The sequence below is a fragment of the Chamaea fasciata genome, unplaced genomic scaffold, assembly GCF_029207755.1.
Source record: "Chamaea fasciata isolate MVZ Bird 193981 ecotype frontalis unplaced genomic scaffold, bChaFas1.0.hap1 SCAF_4, whole genome shotgun sequence".
In the NCBI taxonomy this organism is placed as follows: Eukaryota; Metazoa; Chordata; class Aves; order Passeriformes; family Sylviidae; genus Chamaea; species Chamaea fasciata.
In genome coordinates, this window is record NW_027094089.1 from 835,092 (window position 1) to 858,591 (window position 23,500).

Here is a 23,500-nt window from a genome sequence, read left to right on the forward strand (position 1 = left end):
TCTCCCTGATCCTCCTCACAGCTCAGAACAAACGGGAGTGCTCTCCTCGTTCTCCCTGATCCTCCTCAGAGCTCAAAACAAACAGGAGTCCTCTCCTGGCTGGCACAGACAGAGCAGGGAGCACATCCAGGAGGAAGCCCAGCACGCCTCAAAGCCCGCAGGTTAATTAATTAATTAACACTCCAGGGACAAACCCACTGCAACGAACCCCCGCGCTCCGCTGGGAGGGGGAATGGAAAATGCCACCAGAGTGAAAAGCTGACAGCATTTCAGTCAAGACAAGCCCACACTGAACCGCCGTGAACTTTAATCCACAGACTCTGGCACCGGGACCTCCCAGCAACTGGGCTCCACCACACAAAGCCAGTGCTGCTATAAATACCAGCTCTATCTGCGTGCTTTGTGTGGAGCGGCCTGGATGCTGCAAGCAGGGTTTTTATAGCACCACACCACTGAGAAAGTGATTCTGAGAGGTTTCCGAGCGCAGAAGTAGTAGTGGGGGTAAGTCTGCCCCGCCTGCAGCCTTGCAGCCAGATATATAAAAGAGTGTGCTTCTAACCAACCACAAATGCTCTCATATACAGCAAAAACCCCATGCAGGGCTCCTGACAAAGATGCACACACAGTTTATAACCGAACATGCCACTGTTTGGAAAATTAGTTACTCTGCTTCACAAAAAATTTTAAAAATGGTTTCCTTGTAACGCCCAGCAATTGTTAGAACAGATGCAGCATCATAAACACCTGGAAAATAAAGTAGACTTTACGTTGGATTGTGGGCTGCTTCTCTTGACTTTGCTCCCTTGGGCTAAACACAAAGTTCGCTATTGCACAAGATGCCTCCGCTGCAGATTAATAAAGTTCATTCATAAGAATCAAAGGTGTCTTTGCTATCTCTACCAGAGATTAAAAGTTTATGAGAACAAGGTCAGAAGACGAAAATCTCTCCTGATTTCTTTCCTCCTTAACTTTCAAGCTCCGTTCTCTACCTTGATTCTCCCAGAAGCAGCACAGCCTGTACCCTGGCGAGTGTGGCCGACACGGCACGGCAGTAATAACCTGGATCTCCATCAGATCCCCAGCCCTTGGAACACCTCCATCCCTCTGCAGGCAAAGATGCCACCAGCTCCTGGACCCCCTGTGCAAGGGTGGAACCAGATGTGACCCGCTCTGGCTGACGACCCACGATCAGCCAGCCCGCAGCTGTCTCCTTTGCTAGTTTGCTGAAAGCACTGCCCTGCAGGAAAGGGGAAAAGCCAGGAGCAGAAGGAGCTGAGAGCCCTCGCTCACTGCCAAGGAAGCAGCCCAGCCTCTCCCGGCTACATTTTCCAGGGTTATGGAAGAGCTGCACACTGCAAATCACGAGCACGATGATTGAAATGGCATCCCTGAGCGCCCCGGGGACGTCTCTTTAAACTGCTGTTTTTCCAGATGAGCAGATGTGGCTGCTCCTGCTCTCCTTTGAGGGCATTAATCCCACAATAAAAAACCCCGGGCAGCGCCCTTCCTTCCCCCCTCCACCCCACAGCCCAGAGCCCACAGGGCCTGAGCAGAGCACCTGATCTCAGGTAAAAGAGGTTTGATACCCTCCCACCTCCTTTGCCAGCTGGTTACAGATTAAACAGCCCCACGTCCCCACATGTAATTCCTTCGGAAAGCACGGATCCCAGGAAAGCTGATAAAACCTGCAGGTGCACGGCCATGCAAACTCCATCCAAGAATCCTTCCGTGTCCAAGCCAGCTGGGCAGGACACAGAACCGAGGAGGGACTTTTGGGCCGGGGGTGTATGCACAGTTTTCTGTCAGCTCCCCGCCTCCTCGGGTCTTTCTTCCTGACTGATCAGAAACCGACAGCAACCTTTCAAGCGCTGCACTTCTTAGCAACGAGACAATCACCATTCCCTCCCCACATCCTGCTTATCCTGGTTTCCCCAGGAAGGCAAGGGGGCACTGAGTATTCCATGCCCTGGCTGCTCAACCCAGCTAAGTCTAAGTCTAAAACGCATTAAAATAAATGAAATTGTGTCAAAAGCAGCATGGTGAGAAAGGCCCGTGGAAGGGAGCACCTGCTTTTACATCTTCAAGCTCATACAATCCTTTCTTTACGTTCTCTTGTCCCATCCCTTTTACTTTGTCCAAAGAGCCCTGACTTTGGTTGGGTTTTTTCTGTTTATTTTTCGTTCTGAATTGGAAATGTGCTTTAGGGCGTTTCCCACAAGCCAGTGAGGTCATGCACAAGTTTGCTAAGAAAAAACTGTCTCTTTACACAGAGGTAAATTTATCACAGTCTCTGGAAGTATCCTGGAAGCCATGCATGAAAATAAACTGGGCTGAAAAAGCTGTGAATGAACACAGACGAAACTGTGAGCAAAATACAACGTATGAGAAGACAACCACCTGCATGGAAGATACGATGGTAAAATTCCTCAGGATCTGTCTGGGATTACTAACCTGCCACCAGTGAATGTTTCTTTAACATTTATCACGTGTTTCCATGCACGTGTCCATTGCCATTTCCAGGCACAAACATGTGCATGTATAAATCCTAAAGATACCCGCTGCAGCCAAAGATTTGGGAGGCACTGTCAGTGCAGGAGGGATTTTCGGACAAGAGAAGGGATTTCCCCATGGAAAGGATGGGAAGGAACTGGAAGAGGCTGTGTTGGAGTGCCCAGCCCCGGAGGTGTCCAAGGAAGGACAGGATGTGGCACTGAGTGCTCTGGGCTGGTGACAAGGTGGGGATGGGGTGACAGCTTGGACTCGATGGCCTGGGAGGGCTTTTCCAACCTCAGGGATTCTGGGAGTCTGTGACAACCTAACAGTCCTGAGAAACAGAGTCACAGGAAATGGGGTAAATGTGCAAAATACAGCCACACACACTTCTTCACAAGAAGAGCTGCTGCCACAGCCAAAATCACCAACTAAGGTACAGGACGTGTCACCAGTTATTCAGAGTCACGAACTTTCCGCAAGCCACAGAAAGCAAACACTCAGGTAACGTTACAGGTCACGCATTTCCAGTGCAGACAAGTACACTCTGATGGCACTCCACGTGCCAGAACACACATCACCAAAGTCAGGGACCTTGTCCTCATGCAGCACCCGTCCTGCGATGGAAGAACAAACCCTGGCCCATCTGAAGCACTACACAGTATCAGTAACCTACTCCAGTGGCAAAGAGCAACAGGTTAAACAGCACAAGGGTGAAGGCTGGTTCCTGCCCCTGATGCTGTCCTTCTGCAGCTCTTGTTTTAGGGACACGTGCCTTTGGGGAGACCAAATGTACTGCAGAGTTGATAGAGGATGTAAAAATTAAATGTAATCAAGTAAAACACGATAATCTCAACAAGCTGAAAGCAAGAGATAGCACCCTTTATCTCTTTCTGTACGTAGATAACATATATCTATATCTATACACATGTGAAGCACTGGGGGTAGAGTACTCAGAGTGTTTAATAAATCATTTATGCTGTTGCTGAATACCAAAACGCACTTCCATACAGATACTGCATCCAGCAGTATCACCCAGTAGCTTACTGATCCATTCCAACAGGCATCAGCAGGAAGGACAGGCAGATACAGCAGAGACAAACTAATGCAGAATGGGGCTCCCTCTCGCACGTTCTACTTCTTGGAGGCATTAAAAATTCAAAAAAAAATCGATTGCCATTAACTAGAAGCCCCCTAGTCCCTTCTGCTCCGCAAGAAAAAAATTGCATTGCGCTCGGTCCCGCAGAGAATTCCAGGGTTTAAAAAAAAAAAAAAAAAAAGGAAGGATATTATTACTAGAAAAACAGTAAGAAATGACCTATTGTTCTCATTTCTGAATGCTGTTGCATAATCAGCATTTGGAAAAGCTTACAGGGGTTGAAGCAGATTCCACTGGCACGTCAAAGTCTTTAGAGTTCAGAAAGTCTCGAGACAATCCGATCTTGACAAATCACACCAACTTACTCTTTTCTCCTGCCCTGACACAGCAATCTCAATTTTGTTTTTGCAGTCAGCCAGTCTCTACCTTCCAGAGTTCTCTCTCCCTCCCTTTAGGCAGATGGATTCATGCAGGACTGGGGCATCTTGCTCTCTACTGTGCAGGGGGCAAAGGGAAGGGGAAAAGAACCCAGCTCCGCTGCTCAGGGAATGCCCCGTCTGAGACAGGCAGATTTGCCTTTCTTCACCACTTCAGACGTCTTGGATCAGCCACCAAAAGCCCTCGTCTGATTTCTTACCAGTTTTAATCTACACATTAATGGCCTCAAGACTCCTGAAGGCCACTACAACTCCAGCAGGAAAAAAAAAAAAAAAAAAAAGGTTGAGGATGGGTTTGTGGTAACAGGAACAGTTTCGTGAAGAGAAGAAAATGCTACTTTCTTCTAAGTCTGCTTCAATGCATGGAATTAACATGGCATCTCTCTCCCCCAGTTAGCTCCCATCAAGGTTTATTTTTAGGTGTTCCTTCAGGCTCTGCAGAGGGAGTCCCAACGCTCAGTCTTCCCGGAAGGGGCCAGGGCTAGGACAGAGAGGCTAACATTTTCTGTGATTAGTGGGCCTGAGCTCAGAATTAACTTCTGCACACTCTGAAGTCAGTCAGTGTAGGAACATCCGAGGATGGCAGGGAACAGGGAACTCTGCAAACCTGAGACGCGTATAGAAATATGAGTTTTTATTGGAAGAGTCGCGGGTAAAAGGGTCTGCCTTCAGCCACCAGCCTGGGCTGAAGGGAAGCCCCAAGGAGAGAGAGAGAGAAAGAGAGATGAGGTAAAAGCAAAAGGCGTGAGAACATGGGGTAAGAAAGGAAAAGGGCAAAAGGGCCAAAAGAGGCAAAAAGAAGGGGCCAAAGAAGGGCTGAGGACTCTGTTACAATACATTATATCTTCTTCTCTAATGAAAATTCTACTTTACATTAACCAACCGGCGCGAGATACAAAACCTACAAACTTTGCATGCAGCCAATGAGGACTACTATATTACCATATTCATCTGCATTCTAAACTCTAGAGACCACTTTTTCTTATCTACCTTTTCCCCGATACTTTGGGGGGCCACTCCCCAGAGCCCCTTTGTTTGTTATCACCCAACCCATCACCAGCTAATCGCTGTCTTCCTGCCTGCCCTGCCTACATCCCAAAGCCGGCTTTCACTCCTATTTCACTCACAGGTTTTATGTTTTCAGTATTTCTTGCCAGGCAATCGTATTTGTAGGCTCAACAAGACAGGAGAAGGCAGCAGGAGGCAGTGCCAGCAGCCTCTCCTGTGCCAGGGCAGCACTGGCTGTGGGGACAGCAGCCAGGGCAGCGCAGGCTGGCAGCGGCAGCAGGTGCCACCAGGAGCCCTCGGCCTCATCCAGGAGCTGTTCCCTGCCTCTGCCACCCTGTTCTGGCCGTGCCCCAGGGTGCAGGACGAGGGACAAGGTGCACCGGGCTGTGAGCAGCCGCAGGTAAGACACGTGGGAAGGAGCGGGCACCCACCTTGTTGGTGCGCGGGTTCAGCATGAGCGGCTTGCCCTTCTCCTTGGTGTGCAGGTTGTGCCGCACCATCGTGCCGGGCGTCGTGGCCGTGCGCAGTCGGGACAGCATCTTCCCTTCCTCTGGAGCGCCTGGAAAGGCAGAGGGAATGCTCAGACACCTCACGGGGCCAGCAGAACCCGCAGCCCAGCCCGCGGGCTATCCGAAGCCACAGGAAAGAACACGCGGCCTGAGACTCCTTTTAACACCACAAAGTAACAGCCCGAAACCGCCTTGCGGAGCCATGAGGAGGAAAGAGGAGGGAGGGTTTGGAATGCTGAGGGGACACGCAGAGATCCTGACGGGAGCTGGCGCGACGTGTGGGCAGCCAGCTCTCCCCCGGTGTTGCCTTACACCATCGCGGCAGAGCGGAAAGGCCAGCGGCAATTTTAACTGGAGCAAATGCCAGCCGGGATGGGACAGCCCGGGCAGGTGCAGCCACAGAATCCTCACTGAGATCCTCCGGGCCTTTCCAACAATGAAATCTCCTGGCCTGGACAGCACGGGAGAGGAACTGTGTCTCTGTCAGCGTTTTAAAACCCTGCTACAACAAAACGTGGAATTAAAACGGCCAAAAACCGCCGCTGAACACTGGATCCCAGGCTTAGATTTTTACTACTCCAAACTTCAAAGATAGAAAGGTTATTTTCAGAGAGGATACGTCCTTTTAACTAAAGGATGCTTCCCTAAGAGAATTTACAAATTGCCAGTATAACTCAAGTTCCAATCCCGACAGGCGTTAGCAACTCTTGAACTCATTTCACTCCACCGTTGATCACAAGCTCTTCGGAGAAGAAATCACCACTTATCACATGCCGGTATAAGGCAGCAGGGAATGTGCAGTGGACTCACCTCCCAAAGGTTATTTCAGCGAGGCAGAGAGACAAAGGGAAGCACAGCAGGGCCTAAACAGGACCACGGTCCGTGTGGTGACACCGGGAGGGGACACCCCGGTGAGGACAGCCAGGCACCAGGAGAGGGGACCCCTCACCCCCCAGCCCAGCCATACATCCACAGCCCAGACAGGCAGGGACAGCAAAGCAGACATTTTTAAGGAAAGAAATGATGCACGGCTTGGATTTTTAATTTCTTCCAGACGGGAGGCAAAATTGAATTAAGGAACAAAACTTCATTATCTAAAATATCGCCTGAATACTTTAGAAGACCTCTCTATAATCAAATTCGCACATAATCAGCTTTTAAGACGGCAGACTGGTCTTACAAGTTACAATCTGAGGATTTCCTTGAAAAATCCTTCCAAGGATTAAAAAAATGCGCAAACATTTAATATTTTTCACCGCTGGCTAAACCCGAGTTCCTCTTCTACCCGCTATGAAGTATAGAGGGAAGCTGCCCTGCATCCAGAAGCATCCCTTTCTCTCAACCTTCACTTGTTTGTTTAGGCCTACGAATGGCAAAAGTTCCACTCAAACCCCCTGTGTTTCTTTGTTTTGGGGTAAAGACCATAAATTTGCCCCGTGGAGTGGGACAAGGAGGCAGGGAAGCCTTGCCAGCACCACAAACAAATGTCGCCTCTAACGTGCTTGTTCCTCCCCAAACCTGCTGGTGGTGGAGGGAGCACAGCCGGCCTGCCAGCACTCAGGAAATCTGGATCAGACACGGGAAATTAACCCTGTGCTGCAAAACACGTCAATTTTGTGTTGCCTTTAGGATCACCAAATTCAGCTTCAGCTGGTTTTAGCTCTGACTGCTCGCCTGCCATCACCACAGGGTTGCAGGCGCATCACCCCGTGCAGGAGTGACTGTCACTCCAGTGTCACAGCAAACCCAAACCCCATCCCACAGTCCCATCAGCCTGGTGACACGGGGGCTCCAGCCTGCCACCAGCAAATTCCTTAAACGAGGAATTAAAAAAGCAGGACAAACAACACACCTCACCTCTCTCTAATTATTAACTTTAAATTACTTCGTTGCAATTAACGAGCGTTTAAGAACCAAACAAGATTGTGGCCCAGATTCACCCTAACTTGGTCAATTAACTCTAATTAACGAGGCAGAGGGGAAAAGGCTTTTCAGAGCCGTGATACAAATCTTGCTTTCTCCTCTGGTGTGTGAGAGAGGAGACTTGCTCCTCTCCGAGGCGTCGCACCGGCACCTAAAATAATTCTCTTGATGGAGGTATCTCAAATTCATAAAGGGGGAGAATCAAGTTTCATTTTCCACTGAGCCCTCTGTTTAGATCCAAGAGATATGATCCCAGTTAATTTATATCCCGCACAAAACCCGACTGGTCACCCAGCCCTGAGCTCTCCCTCCCCTGCCCTTCTAATTGTTCCCTGTTTCTGTTTCCTCTCCAACCCAACACATCTCCTCCAACTCCTTTTGCCACAGACTTCTGAGTGTGGTCTAGCAAGGGCTTGTCTCCAAAACCCAGCTTAACACGACCCACCCTGACCCCACAGGGCAGGAGATCCTTCCCCAGGCTGTCCACACTGCTCTGCAGGCCCTCTGTGCCCCACACCGCCCTGCCAGCCTCCAGCCCTGCCCCGGGACTCGTGGGGAAGGACAAACGGACACGAGGCTGGGGAGCACGTGTTTCTGGGGAGCTGCAAGAGCAGGACTGGGGAAAAGGTCCCCAAACCAACACCTGGTTTGAGGGAGATGACAGGGCTGGAGTGTGCTGCTCTCTGGGGAGGCCTTGAAGTGGCTCATGATGGTTTTGTAGGAGAGAGGCCAGGCTTGGGAGCGTGGTAGTTTAACCACAAAGGAGAGAATTTTGGCAGTAGAGGCCGACAGAGAATCCCAGAGTGGTTCGGGTGGGAAGGGACCTCAAAGCTCATCCAGTGCCACCCTCTGCCATGGGCAGGGACACCTTCCACTGTCCCAGGCTGCTCCAAGCCCCGTCCAGCCTGGCCTTGGACACTGCCAGGGATGCAGGGGCAGCCACAGCTGCTCTGGGCACCCTGTGCCAGGGCCTGCCCACCCTCACAGCCACCAATTCCTTCCCCAGATCCCATCTGGCCCTGCCCTCTGGCACTGGGAAGCCATTGCCCGTGTCCTGTCCCTGCAGGCCTTGTCCCCAGTCCCTGTGCAGCTCTCCTGGAGCCCCTTGAGGCCCTGGCAGGGGCTGGGAGCTCTCCCTGGAGCCTTCTCTTGTGCAGCTGAAGAGCCCCAGGTGTCCCAGGCTGGCTCCAGAGCAGAGGGGCTCCAGCCCTGGCAGCATCTCCGTGGGGAAGGGATGTGAACTGAGGGAAAGGGCAGCACTGGCCACGATGTGACAACACACACAGAGGGCTGGGGTTATGCAAGGCCCCATGAGGAGGAACTAGCAAGAAAGAAGCAGAATCGAACGAGGAATAAATTTCTGCCCAAACATGTGTCAGCACAACCAGGGCCTCTGTTCTCCCTCCAGTGCCTGACAAGGATGAGAATCAAACTAGATCGTGGTGCACCTCAGTGTACTGAGTCCAGCACAGCTGGTAATTTTTGACTTGCCGTGCCACAATTTAAGGGGGTTAAATCCTCCAGCACGGCAGAGGACAGCTCCCTGCTGTGCCTTATCAGGAGGCATCTGGCCAGGTCAAACTGATTACCAATATTCACAAGTGCCCTTATCTGAGAGCAAATGTTCTGCCGCTCCAATTATGGATTTGTTAAATGGCAAAACCCACTTTTAAGGGAAAGGCTCGTCACGCTCTTAAAAGGCAGAATTAGGTTGGTCAGAGAGTGGGGAAGAGTCAATTAAAGCAAGGCCAGCTTCAATTACCTCCCAGGCTGCCTGACCTGTGGATCTCCCCTCAGTGCCAAGGAGTGTCTGTCAGTGCACAGAGACTTGTGCTGCATGACTCTGCAGTCTGCCTTCACTTTGAAGGGTGGGGAGACATAAATGCATCTCCGGTGCTCCTGAAATCCTGTGTCAGTGATTTGTCCCAGCCTTTCTTTCGTGTACAGAAAACTGACCTGTGTCGAAGAGCTTTTTTTTCCCTCTGGTGAGCCTGCACCACCTCAGGTCTGGTGTGGATGCACCACGCACTCTATTCTCTTTTATTTTTTTGTTTCCTTCAGTAACAAACAGCCCAGCCCGGCCCACCCAAGCATGACACAAACCAGGCACACACCGGCTGGCTTCATCACTTCAGCAACGATAAAGCAGTCTAAAATTATTACATTAGGCCAGCGCTGGCCACAAGTGTGTCTCCTCACGAGACTCCCACCTAAAGAAAGCAGCTCTCCCTGCACCCACCACCCTTCAGCAGGCCCAGGAGTCATTCCAGAACAGGAGCATCCCAGGAGGAAGGGGGACAGCACCTCTGTGTCCCTGAGCTGACCAGCTGCCACTGCTGGGGAAAGCCAGCAGGAAACAGCGGCAAAACTACTTCAGGTTCCCTCCACCAAAGTCCCGGGCTGCCACCTTAAAGGACATTTCTAAGGCACCTTGAGATCTGCAGATTAAAAGGAGCAGCCATGGAGAGAGAAATTACTAATTAAGTGTTTGGCAGAGGCGGGCAGGTTATTTTGGAAGCAGATCTTTAGCACGGAGGAATTACTTTTCCTCCCTTTCACTCTGAGGCAGCCGGTTCAACAGGGAGCAAAGTTAGGTGTGGAGCACTCAGGCAGAGTAAGTTAGTTCACCACCTGAGGCTGGAAACATTCACTAAACAAAGCCCACTTGGGCCAGCTCAGAGGAGGACGGTTTCAGAACACCTTCCTAAAGAGAGTACTTATCAGTTTACTGTAATTCACAGTGTTATCAGACTCCTTGCAGCACGAGGAGAAAGCGGGGCTGAATTGGTGTTGGGAGCCTTGGTTGGTAGCAGCTCTTACCACACAACACCAGAGAGCTGTATTTTTATACATTAACGAACCTGACCTAAATATTCTGGTTCTTAAGCACCAGAAAGTCCATTGTCTTTTACTGTGGGAGCTGCAGCAGCAGTATTTTCGGCCGAGTCTGACAAGATATATTCATATTCTTGATTTATTTTCATTTGTGCAACTACTGCTGGTAAAGGTAAGGACAAAGCCCTTATCCCAAAGCCCCTCAGGAACACTCCAGGAATAAGCAGAGATGTTCTCACGCTCTATCCTGGGGAACACCCCTGTGCCGGAGCTGCTCAACTCAGGGGCACAGGTATTTTTTGGATACGGGCTGAGAGGTGGACAAGGATGTTCCCCACAGCTGCTGCACTCACAAACGGGAGATTTTCCTGGGGAAAGCAGCTCAGCACTGGGCAGAGAGAAACCGAGCTGCTGGCAGCTCAGTCAGGTGAAGTGTGAGCCTGCCAACCTCTTACAAACCTGGGTGTGCACTGGTCAGGGCCTCAAAAAGGAACACCCCGCTTAGACTGCAGGAGAACCTGAGAACCTGTCCCTGCACCACGAGCTGCCAGTGCTGCCTCTGCTGCACTGGAGGTGCTGGCACCGCTCGTAGAGATGGACATTCAATTAGTACTCACTCAACCACGGCACTTGGACAGCTTCTGCACGAGTTTGCAGGAGAAAAAGCTCCAAATCTTGCCTGCACTCAAGCTGCTGACTCACAAGCCGCCGCACAGGATTATCAGAACTTTCCTCCTGTGACTGTAAAGCGCAGTTTGTTTTAAAACACAGGCTCAGGTTAAATTTCTACAGATCTTATCGTGTCTAATAAGGCGTTAGACACTGCTGGCTGCACACACACACACGGGCCGCTTGCAGAGCTGCACATTCTGCCCAGCTCTTTCATTTGCCCGTACGTAAACCACAGGTACACAGAAAACCTCCCTTTGATGTTCGCTGCTTTTTGGAACGACCAACACGAAGACACCAAATAACCGACACTTGGTGGGGCTGATCTTGCTTGGCTGCAGGACTGTCCTCCTTTTCCACCAACCCTTCACCAATGTGCTGCAAGTTTAGTTCGCTCCTTTTCCTATTAATTTCGAGACTCTTGCCATGACACAACAGCGGGGCTGCTCAGACACCACCGCTCAGTATCTTTCAGCGGGGCGTGGGGCCGGCGGCGTGTCAGCCACGGCCGCTCCAACTTCGAACAAGCAGCCAGGAGGCCAAACCCAAACACAACGACTCTAAAGTTCCGGGCGGCGCTTCCTGCTCCCTCCAAAGGCCGCCGCACTGCTCCGCTCCTGCCCAACTTTCACTCTCCAGGGAAGTTGAGGGCAGGTGGGGCCCGGGGAGCGGCCGAGCCCGCTGGGTGGGCGCTGCCCGCGGCTTGAGGCAGCTCCCGGCGGGCTGGCGGCTCCGTTTGTCACCCTCCTGACAGGGGTAAACACAGCCCGGGCTGCCTCCCCGGCTCCTGCAGGCACCTGCCGCAGGGCCCAGGGCTGCCCCCGCCGCAGGCCGAGCCTCGGGGCCTCGCACCGCCGTGCTGCTGCTTCGGCAACACGCCCCGCGGGGCCGGGCCGGGGACACGGAGCATCCCGGGCGGGCTCCACTCCCTCCCCGCGCCCGGGCGGCCTCCAGCCCCTCAGGACGCCCCGCGGACACGGGTGTATAAAGAGAGAGAGGCCTGTGGTGCGCCGCCGCCGTCGTATAATTGTTACCAGAACGGGATCTACCTCCTCCTGCGGCTGCTGACCGCTGAGCGATGCCGGCCGAGGACCTGTTCTTACTGAGCGAGAGCAGCGCCCGCCTGCCCAAGCAGAGTCCAACGCGAAACCCGCCACTGAATGGAGCCAACATCTCTGCGCCGGGGATGGACACCCCGGGAGGCGGGTCCTGGCTGTGACTGACAACCAGCGCTGCCAATAGAAGGGAGGGACCCTCGCAGGCGACGTAGCGATTGGCCAATGAACGCTTTATCCCGCCCCCGCAGAGGGGAAAGCGGGACAGGCGCGGCGGGGTCTGTCGTGGGTTAATTAGGACAGGCCCGACAGCCAATCAGCGCCGGGAGGGCGGGGCAAAGGGCGGGACTGGGGAACGTGAGGGGATGGGAGTGTGAGGGGATGGGGATGGGAATGTGAGGGGATGGGAATGGAGAGTGTGAGGAGATGGGGATGGGAGTGTGAGGGGATGGGAATGGGGAGTGTGAGGGGATGGGGATGGGAATGTGAGGGGATGGGGATGGGGAGTGTGAGGGGATGGGGATGGGAATGTGAGGGCATGGGGATGGGAGTGTGAGGGGATGGGAATGGAGAGTGTGAGGGGATGGGAATGGAGAGTGTGAGGGGATAGGAATGGAGAGTGTGAGGGGATGGGGATGGGAATGTGAGGGGATAGGAATGGAGAGTGTGAGGGGATGGGGATGGGAATGGGGAGTGTGAGGGGATGGGAATGGGGAGTGTGAGGGGATGGGAATGGGGAGTGTGAGGAGATGGGGATGGGAATGTGAGGGGATGGGAATGGGGAGTGTGAGGAGATGGGGATGGGAATGTGAGGGGATGGGAATGGGGAGTGTGAGGGGATGGGAATGGGGAGTGTGAGGGGATGGGGATGGGAGTGTGAGGGGATGGGGATGGGAATGGGGAGTGTGAGGGGATGGGGATGGGAATGTGAGGGGATGGGAATGGGGAGTGTGAGGAGATGGGGATGGGAATGTGAGGGGATGGGAATGGGGAGTGTGAGGAGATGGGGATGGGAATGTGAGGGGATGGGAATGGGGAGTGTGAGGGGATGGGAATGGGGAGTGTGAGGGGATGGGAATGGGGAGTGTGAGGGGATGGGAATGGGGAGTGTGAGGGGATGGGGATGGGAATGTGAGGGGATGGGAATGGAGAGTGTGAGGGGATGGGAATGGGGAGTGTGAGGGGATGGGGATGGGAATGTGAGGGGATGGGAATGGAGAGTGTGAGGGGATGGGGATGGGAATGGGAATGGGGAGTGTGAGGGGATGGGAATGGGAATGTGAGGGGATGGGGATGGAGAGTGTGAGGGGATGGGAATGGGAATGGGGAGTGTGAGGAGATGGGGATGGGAAAGGGAATGGGGAATGTGAGGGGATGGGAGTGTGAGAGGATGGGAATGGGAATGGGAATGGAATGGGGAATGTGAGGGATTGGGGATTGTGAGGGGAATGGGAATGTGAGGGGATGGGAGTGTGAGGGGATGGGGATGGAGAATCTGAGGGGATGGGGAATGTGAGAGGATGGGAATGGGGAATGTGAGGGGATGGGAGTGTGGGGGGATGGGGAATGTGAGGGGATGGGAAATGGGATTGGGAATGGGGAATGGGAATGAGAGTGGGGAATAGGAAGGAGAATGGGAATGGGAAGGGGAAGGGGAATGGAAATGGGGAAAGGTGAATGGGAATGGGAAAGAGAATGGGGGATGGAGAATGTGATTAGATGGGAGTGTGAGAGGATGGGGATTGGGAATGGGGAATGGGGTTGGGGAATGGGTATGGATGTGAGGGGATGGGGGTATGAGGGGATGGAGAATGGGAATGGGCAATGTGAATGGATGGGAGTGTGAAGGGATGGGGGAGGGAAATGGGGAATGTGAGGAGACAGGGAATATGAGGGGACAGGGCCGTGAGGAGCCGTGGTCCATGAGGAGTCTGATCCATGAGGGGCAGGGCTGTGAGGAGCCGGGATCCATGAGGAGTCTGATCCATGAGGAGATGACAGGGCTGTGAGGAGCCGTGGTCCATGAGGAGTCTGATCCATGAGGGGACAGGGCTGTGAGTGCCCTGTGGCACACAGGACTGGGGGGACCGTGCCTGCCCAGGGGCATCCCGCTGGGAAGGAGGCTGAGGGGGAAAGGCAAAGCAGGAGGAAGGAGCAGAGAGCGCTGGCAGGGAAATGGGGTCACTCCACACAGAGCTCCTTGAAGCAACACGGAAAATGCTCCCAGTGTCCAGGGCCACCGTGCTGGATGCCCTGCATGCCACAGGGCTCCTCAAAACATGCAGAGCCGCAGCGCTGAGGTGACCCCTGCCTGGTCTGCTGCCTCAGAGCTTGGAAGGCTGGGATCCCTTGGACTCGAGCAGAAGGCTTGGCCGGAGCCACGGAGGTAGCTGATGCTGCGGGTCAGTGCTGAAATTTCAGGAGAGAAGAGCAAACCCGTCACTCTTCACAATAACGCTCGGCCGTTTGTCCTGACAGTGGTGTCACCTCAGTGGGAGTGATACCCGTGCCCAGCTCGGCCCGCACAGTGCTCAGGGGGGGAAAGCACAAGGGTGTGAAACGCGACCGCTCAGCCCATCCCAGCCTTCGTCCGCCTCCTCTCCAACCCAAACTCACATGTTTTCCAGTGCTGCAGCTTTTGAGACTGTTGATCACAGAATCCCGGAACAGTTTGGGTTGGAAAGGACTCCAAAGCTCATGCATGGGCAGGGACACCTTCCACTGTCCCAGGTTGCTCCAAGCCCCGTCCAGCCTGGCCTGGGACACTGCCAGGGATGCAGGGGCAGCCACAGCTGCTCTGGGCACCCTGTGCCAGGGCCTCCCCACCCTCACAGCAGTTCCTTCCCCATATCCCGTCTGGCCCTGCCTTCTCTCAGTTAAAAAGAGATTTATTTTTTTTTTTATTTTAACAAGAACTTGTACTAAGCAAGAATTTTAACTCTCTGCCACTGGCACGGAAGGCAGTTTAAATAGTTTGATGTATGAAGGAGCACTGAGCAGTTGAAAGAAGCAGAGTCACTATAGTAACAGTATCAGATATGTAAACCTACTTAATCATAACCCCCTCTCCCAATTACGGTTTTGAAGCCTGTCATGAAGAGCACATTCAGCTGCTCTCCCACCCTCCCCCATCACCCTGACTGTGGCAGCTTTGAAATATCCCTGAACAATGCTGCTCTGCACCTATAAACAGAGGAGATTGCGAAAATAACCTGCAAGGTCATGACTTTGTGCCAGGCTAAAAATAGCCCGAATTGGAGGCATTTAAAAAACGCCTGGCTTTGTACCCAAATTGCATAAATCACCTCCGCTGTAAACCCGCGTCGCTCCGGACCAACCGGCGGAGGATATTCCCCAGGATCACCTAATGAGCAGCTGAGGCCCGGCTGGAGCACGCTGTGCAACACTTTGTTGTGAAAGAGCCTGGAAAGCTGCGCTGTAATTAGTCACAGCAGAGAAAAAACCTGCACCCCAGGGGCTGCAATCTGCCAGGGCGGTGGGCCCGCGGGCTCCCGGCAGCAGGTTTTGGTGGGAGGGAGAACTCTCGTTTCCAGACAGCGCCCACCGCCTTCCAGCCTGTTCTCACAGCACCGGTTTGGTTCGCTCCCAAATCCAGGCTCCGAACCTTTTCCAAGGCACGGGTCGCCGTGGGGAGGTGGCCTGGTCCATGCTTTGTGCCTCAACACAGCCCCCAGCTGCCACGGGGGTCATGGAATCACAGAATCGTTTGGGCTGGAAAAGCCCTCAGACACTCAAGTCCGAGCCTTCTCCCGGCACTGCCCAGGCCACCACTGACCCCTGTCCCCAAGTGCCACTAAGTCCCTTAATTTTCAGCTTTCATGTGTCGCCCTGATTCTTCAAGCCTTCTGATGATGTTTACATATTTCTAGTGGAGTCTCTCAGGAATGTAACATAAACAAGTAGATTGTTTTCATTCCAGTCTGTGATGGACTGCTGAACTGACCACTGGGGTCAGGAAGGTGCTCCTCTTGTCTTCCAATCCTTGAGCAAACTCCAAATCCTATTCAAACCCCAAATCATAATAGACTTCCTCTTTCTCTGCTCACCTCGGAACCTGAGTGAGTGTGGTTTTTCCATGTCCCTACCGGTGACACCCCAGCACTGCCCAGGCCACCAGTGACCCCTGTCCCCAAGTGTCACTAAGTCCCTTAATTTTCAGCTTTGATGTTTTTCAGGTTCTGCGCTGCCCAGGGTTGCAGTTCTGAGCCTCACATTCAGCGTCACTCAGCTCTGCACAGAGCAGGGACACAAAACAAATCCTCTTCCTGTTGGAGACCAAGGACAACTTTCAGCCCAAAAGCACAAACAAGGGTGGGCTGGAGGGAGAAAAAAAGGATGGGACCTCACAACCTGAAGTTATAATTGGACAATTAAACCCAGTGTGGAAACGGACCAAAACGTACAAAAGTGTGAGAACTTGTGACTGTTGGCCCATTTTGTGACCGCTTTGCGTCCACCTCGGGTGATGCCCTGGCCAGGTATTGTCCTGCCCAAGGTGTATCCTAAAGGCCTTTCAATAAATATCTACTTTATTGTCTTAGCTCTGGGTACGCTCTGTTCCAGGTCAGCCTTCCCAAGGAATCACCACACCCACACGGCTCAAGGGATGGGGACTCACCCCTGCCCTGGGCAGCTGTGCCGGGGCTGGACAAGCCCTTTCCATGGAGGAGTTTTGCCCAAAATCCACCCTGCCCCTCCCCTGGCCCAGCCTGAGGCCGTTCCCTCTCCTCCTGTCCCTGTTCCCTGGGAGCACAGCCCGACCCCCCCGGCTGTCCCCTCCTGTCAGGGAGCTGTGCAGAGCCACCAGGTCCCCCCTGAGCCTCCTTTTCTCCAGGCTCAGCCCCTTTCCCAGCTCCCTCAGCCTCTCCTGGGGCTCCAGCCCCTTCCCCAGCTCCCTTCCCTGCCCTGGACACGCTCCAGCCCCTCGGTGTGTCTGTTTGCGAGTCCCTGTGCCACCGCCTGCGCTGTAGAACAAGAGGAGCAGCTGTTCCTCCTTCCTCCGCAGGGCTTTTATCACCGTATTTGGTGCTCACTCAGAGGAGTTTCTCCTGGCACACGGAATGTTTGCTGCCTTGCTGTTGCCAAGAGAGGAACCGTGAGCCCTCGGAGCTCCTGGGCTCGGCAAAGCCAGCCAGCACGGAGCTGCCATCCCTCCTGGCGGAGCTGGAGCAGCCCCCACGGGTGTCGCAGCTCGCCCACCGCGGGGTGAGGATTCATTCAGAAATTTTCAGTGCGGCAGACGACTGCTTCGCCATCACTCCACGTTTACTGTGTGCACAGGCTACCGCGTTTCACCGGGGTTCCTTTCCTGAGGGAGCCGGTGGTTTGTGCTAAATTAAAACCGCATCTCCCGAAAATCGTCACTGTCTGAAGGCAGTTTTCTTAAATCACACCGAGGCGGTTTCTTAAGTCACTTTCACCATCCTGAAACTGTGTTCTATTTATCTTCAGCCTAGTTTTCCTAGACTTCTGGTCACGTTCTGCCTGTTTTTTTTTTTTTGTCTCTTCATTGAAGAGAACTTCCTTCTTTTCCTCCATTGTTCTAGTGATAAACCACAATTGTTGTCACCACTTAATGCCTGATAAAGTACACAGAAGGCTTTTCCTCCCAATCCTTGAGATAGCTTTGTCTCTCCTTTCTGTGACATTTTCAGTTTTTCCAATATTTTATTTAAAGTAATGTCCCCGGCGCTGGACCCTGTGGTCTTGGTTTTCCTATCACTGGTCCTTGATGCAAATAAACAAACCAAAATAATCTCTGTTCTAGTTGCCTAGGTTTGCCCTTTCATCCTTTCCACGGCGCTACACTGCCGCTCCCATGAATTCACTGATAATGCAGCTGTGTGCATACAGCTAACACAGAACAAATAATTATTTAATCAGCGATATTGGCTTTTATCTCTCTCCAGTCTCAGAAGGTTTTGCAGTACGGCCTAGCAGAACAAGCCATCCCTCAGAAGGAGGTTTCTGTGGTTTGATAACAAGCTGTCCCTTCTCCTTCTGCTCTTTATTTCTGTTAAAAAGCGATGTTGATTGTTCACTCTGACACGGTCAGGCTAAGCCTGATACAGAGAGGTGACCCCACTGGCTCTTCACATTTACATCAGACTGGAGCCGGAGCGGGGCAGTAAAGATGATGGCTGCCCCAAGGCAAGGCTTGTGAAGAAAAATAATGTCTTTTATTACACCAATTCCACTAAAAGGTGTTACCGCTCTCCGCCAACCTTGCCCATTTTACTGCTTTAGAGCGACAACATAGCTAAGCATGTTTACACTGTTTCTAATTTTTTGCACCCAATTTCTGACCGGTAATTTCGTTCTGTTTTAAAGCACTTCTGCGTAAAATTTCTCATTTAGCCTTTTTGGGCTCCAGTGTAAGCCGTGTATGCCCTTTTTTCCAGCTCGCGTGGGAACAGCCCGCACTCGCGCTGAGCGACAAATTCCTTTGTCAGAGACTGTCATTGCAGGTCAACAGCTTTGTCTCTTGCTGCTGTTTAATTTACGTTTTACTCCCTCTTCTTGCGATCTGCAGCATCTTTTCAGGCCGGTCTGACCTCAGCTCATGGGTCGGCTCCAATCTGCTGGGCAGCCAGGGGCGTGGTGAGAATTCCTGAGACGGGCCGGCCAGGTGGTATTCAGGCTAGATAGAAGGAAGAGGGTTGTTTTTTTTTTTTTTTTAATGCTGAGGACGGTGAATTTATTGAGGCAAATTACAACGAGGGTGGCAAATTTTCCCATGAGGTTGGCCCGGGCTGCCCGGAGGGGTGATGGATGTCCCGTCCCTGGAAGCATTGAGGGACAGGCAGGACGGGGGAGCCCGCAGGTACAGCAGCGAGCGGCTCTCACGGGGGAGGCTGCAGCCTTTTTCCGTGCTTTCATCCCCTAATAAATCTGCTTTTCTGCCGAGGATCACGGTGAGCCCCTTCCCCCTCCCTGCTGCCGGCTGTACCCACTGCGCTGAAATCAGGCGTGTATTTATTTACATGTGCTCCCAGCCCCGGTGCAGACACACCGGGACCTTTCCCGACACCGTCCCCACCACCGGGAGCTTTCTTCCAGAAATCATCCCGCAGCAACCCGCTGGATCGTGTCCCTTGGCACCGCGCCGCTCCCAGGGCTGGATCCATCCCGGGTCCGTGTCACACACCGGCTCGCGTCCCCGGGGCGGGATTCGAGCACAAAGCCGAGCCCGCACAGAAGGGGAGGACTGCCCTCTTCTGATCGCTCGGGAGATGCCAAGCCGCGACTCCCAGCCTTTGTCTGGACGCAGCGGGGACAAAAAGCGCCGAACCCGCCGAACTCACCGCCAGCTTGCGGGTCCCCAGGTCTCGCTGACCTCGGTTAGGCGGGGAAGAGGCGTCCCTCGGACACCTCAGGACAGCCTTAACCCCATCTGGCGACGCTGCACTCGGGTTTAAGATCCTGAAACCGGTGCTTTTTGGTCTCCCTCACCTCACGGGCTGTGCGCGTGTGCTGCGGGATGAGAACGGACCTCGCAGAGGCTGATCAGAGCCAGAGTGAGCCTTGGAAGTGGAAGAACCGGCCCCACCAGCCTATGCACACTCGATGACTCCTGTTTCTGCCTTTACTCTGATGGACAGCATCCATCAGCCACAATTCCTGCGGCTTGCAGAAGAATTGCGACTGAATAATTGGTGGCACCTCCCGTACTTTAGCTGGTGATTTCGGTTGTGGCAGCGCCTCACTCTCGGCCTGGGCTCCCAGGCCCTCGTTCTGGACAGAGAACACTCTGCTTTTGTCTCCGTGCGGCAGCAGGTGACAAAAATAACAGAGGAACCTGCCAGAAAAGATCCATTAACCTTCACAGGTCTCCAATTGCGCTGGCTTGAGACGCTACAAAAGGCATTTTCTGTGCCTGTTAGCGCTGTGTCGGTAGTGTCAGCCCTGACTTTTCTGCGGCTAGCGAAGGATGGCATCCTCACCAGTGCAAAACGACTGAATTTCCTGCAAAGTGAGGAGAGAGCTAAGCACAGAGTACCAGCCGGGCCTTGAGGTGAAATGGGTTTTGCTCTTTGGGTGATCATTCCCCTGCTGGGCGGTGCTGCAGGCACGACCATCCACGGGTGCTCTGCTAGAGCAGCGTTACAGCTGCTGGCCCGCAGTGTCCTGCTAGAACTCCTCCGCATTTCGTCCTGCTGTGCCCTCACTGGACGTGTGCTGCCAGCTGAACCTTAAAATCCAACTCCTCCTGCTAGAGAGGGCTGATGTTGAAACACCGGGACATTTAGGTTGGAGAATACCTGATCAGGGGTGTAGCACGGTGAGTTTTTGCATCTCACACAGGGTAAAGGACAGAAATCCTCGTTGGGCGTTCCATCACTTCACAGAACGCACAGTTACCTGGGCTTGGGACAGTGTCAGGTGTCTCAGTTATGAGGTGTCTGTGTAGGGAGATATGAGCCAGTTGCAAAACCTCTGTTATAAGGGGAGCTTTGGCACCTGCTCAGAAGCTCTTTGTAGTTTAAATTACAGAGAACCTAACTCAACCGAGATTTCATCAACGACGGCGTGAAAGGAAGTCTCCAGTTCTCGCCAGCTTCACAGACAGGATTTTTCTCTTTTCTGACAGCAAGGTAACTTGAGTCTCCTGATAATCCAGACCTGCTTAGCTAACGTGTTTTGTTCCGTTTTTTCTCTCCTGGCCGAAGGCTGTTTCCCTCGGTGCAAGGATCAGGTGGGCTGAGGCTGGACGGAATCAATGCCTGCAGGCGGGTGAGGATTAAAGGACAGAGCTGCAGGAGCCACGGCCCTCGCTCTGCTCTGGGGTCCAAGGCAGTGCTCTGCAGACAGCCGAGCTATTAGGGACAATTCACCCTCCCCGTGTCTGCTCCTGACCACCATTACCCACCCCGGGTTGCCCAAAAAGGCTCTCGGGAAGATTTGCTGCTCCCTTTTCTTCGCAGCTGAGGCTGTGTGCCCTGCAGGGTCCATCACCCCCGTCCCTCCTCGGGAGGGTTCTGGGGACACCTGGCACTCCTGACGTGATTTAATGCTCTCATTTAACGCAGCCCCAGGGCTCCCAGCTGAAGGGGTCATGCTGCAGAGGTGTTATAAAAGTAGAGATGATATAAAAGAAAGGCCTACAAAATACACTTTAAGCCCTACTGCTCCAGCCAGGCTAGAAGTAACTTATAAGTTCCCATAAAGAAAAAACAGAAGAATAAACACAACAACCTCTTCTAAGGAAAAATAAAAATCACGCCTGCGTAAACAACGAATCTGACCCATAAGAACCAGTGAAAAGGATACGGAAACATGTCTAGTGTATCTATCTAAAGTTATCCAATGTCTAAACATATCTATCCAAAGAAAATTTAATAGACATATACAATAGCCCTCATTGACCAGTAAACTGAGTTTCGCTGTATTGCTGACCAATTAAGTTTAACATGGCACCTTCTAATATTTCCTTTGAGTTTAGATGTTCTTGTGGTTGTTTTAGCCTTCCATTTGACTTCATGCCACCCTGTAGATCAAATCAATATATTTTATTTCTCCTCGTGGCTCCATCCTGTTGTTTGTACCCTCCCTGATAACAGAGAGTCAATAAATTCTTCCTTTGGGGTTCTGGTTTCTGTCAGTGTAGTCTTCACCCAGATGGGACAATCCACAAATGTGAAGAATCACCTAATTACCTTCACCATTCTCTGAGTTATCACATTACTATTCCTAAGTTTTGTCAACAGCCAAAAAAACCCCAACCCAAACCAACCCTATATTCATGCAGCAAAGTTATTCCAATATTATATGTACATCACTCATTTTAATATTTGTGAAAAGCCAACTTTATAATATGTATTTATAACAAGTCCGCCGCTGTTCCTCAGAGTTTCCCCACAACGGCAGGAACAGCAGCTGCACCTGTTGCTGCTTTTGGGATATTCACTTTGCAGAAGTGCTTACAAAGGCCCCAACACCGTACTTTTTCAGCTCCTCACAAACTCGCGTGAATGACACCCTTCCATCACCCCCAAATATCTGGGGAGATGCAGAGCTCCGAGAGCTACAGCACCGGCTTACTGCTCAGGAGGATCTTGACTTCTCGTTTTGAGCTCCTCCAAGAGATCACATGCAGCTCTCTGTGAGACCAAAAGCAGCCTGCAACAAAAATTTTTGAGTTTTGTTACAAACGGTGAGACCCTTGGGTTTCAAAAGCCCCTTTGTTTAGCAGGATCACCTGTCAGTTCAGTCCTGCCTGGGGAGAGGAACGTGGTTCATCCATCCTGCCACCCTTGTCAGAGAGGAAAGGGAACGTGCCGGCAAAGCTGAGGATGGGAACTTTAATTTTTCAGCCACGCTGATATAAGCCAGGAGACCTGGCCACTGTGGGCACGGGTCTCCAGAAACAGCAAAATCCCCTTTTCTGTTCTAACATCTGCTGCCAAAATACCAACGCGAGCAAGCCGAGCGCGCAGCCACACGCCCGCAGGCGACAAAGCCGACTTAAATCACTTTGCCGACCTTCCTGGTGATGATGTGCTGAAAATACCTCGCTGGAGAAAACCCGCCAGACACAATTCGGCAGGACAAAACACCTCCTGGCTTTCTTCAGGGGAGCAGGGAACACTCACCACCCTGCAAACCCGGACCTACACCCGCCCCTCGGAGCTTACACACGTCCCAGCTGGAGTGATCCCACTATTCTTCCCGGCAGGGGGAAAAGTTGGTGTCAAATCACCGACTGTGGTGCACCTCCCTGAAAGTCCGGTCACAGACACTGGAAATGGCAGTCTGCAGGAGGGTGTAAGGTGACAGCAGGGCTCTGGCCCTGGCGTGGCATCACTTTGGGGTTGCCCTGTGCGGGTTCATCCAGGCAGCGGATGGGGAAAGCCGGAGCCCAAGCTGATGGATTTCCCTGCAGAGGGCGGCCTGTCCTTGCCTAAGACGGCTGGCGGCCCCAAGAGCACACTGCTCTGAAATCGAACCGTTTCGGGCAGGAAACACAGCCATTCCCACCTGCCGGTGGCCGGGAACGAGCTGCCCTGCGGAAGCCAGCCCTGGCTTGAGGGCATCCTGCGAAAGGAGATGGAGAGCCCGTGGAGCTGGAGCAGGCGGGACGTGCGGGCTCCGTGTCTGCCCTTCCCTGGACCAGCTGCTGCAGGAGGTGAGTTCCCTGCGGGCTGCCGCTCGCTTTAAGGTCTAGGTGACCCCTAAAGGTACCTTCCAACCCCAACCGTTCCACGATCCCATAAAAGCTTCACAGTCGGAAAAGAAAACCAGAACACACCTCACTCTTTCCATCAGTCAGCCTCAAAGCATTTTTTTTTTTTCTTTTTTTCCCCCCACCCCTCCCATTTTGCAAGTGAGGATGAGGACAGGCGCACAGAGCTCAGCAGACCCCAGGGAGGAGCAGGCTGCCGAGCCAGTCCCAGAGCAGCTCCGCCCGGCTCCTAAACGCAGGTTTGGAGCGCCAGGGCCGGCTGACAGAAGCTG

General features: G+C 52.9%; 1 protein-coding gene across 1 annotated transcript in view; it reads right to left on the reverse strand.

Moving 5' to 3' along the window:
* ME2 (malic enzyme 2) overlaps positions 1-12,142 on the reverse strand; it is a 38,516-nt gene extending 26,374 nt beyond the window's left edge. The window contains exons 1-2 of the mRNA XM_066180681.1: positions 12,020-12,142; positions 5,466-5,593 (exon numbers count right to left, since the gene is read on the reverse strand). Coding sequence (XP_066036778.1) covers positions 5,466-5,573 — 108 coding nt within the window. The 5' untranslated portion in view covers positions 5,574-5,593; positions 12,020-12,142. The remainder of the gene's footprint in view (positions 1-5,465; positions 5,594-12,019) is intronic.
* Positions 12,143-23,500: the final 11,358 nt, after the last annotated feature.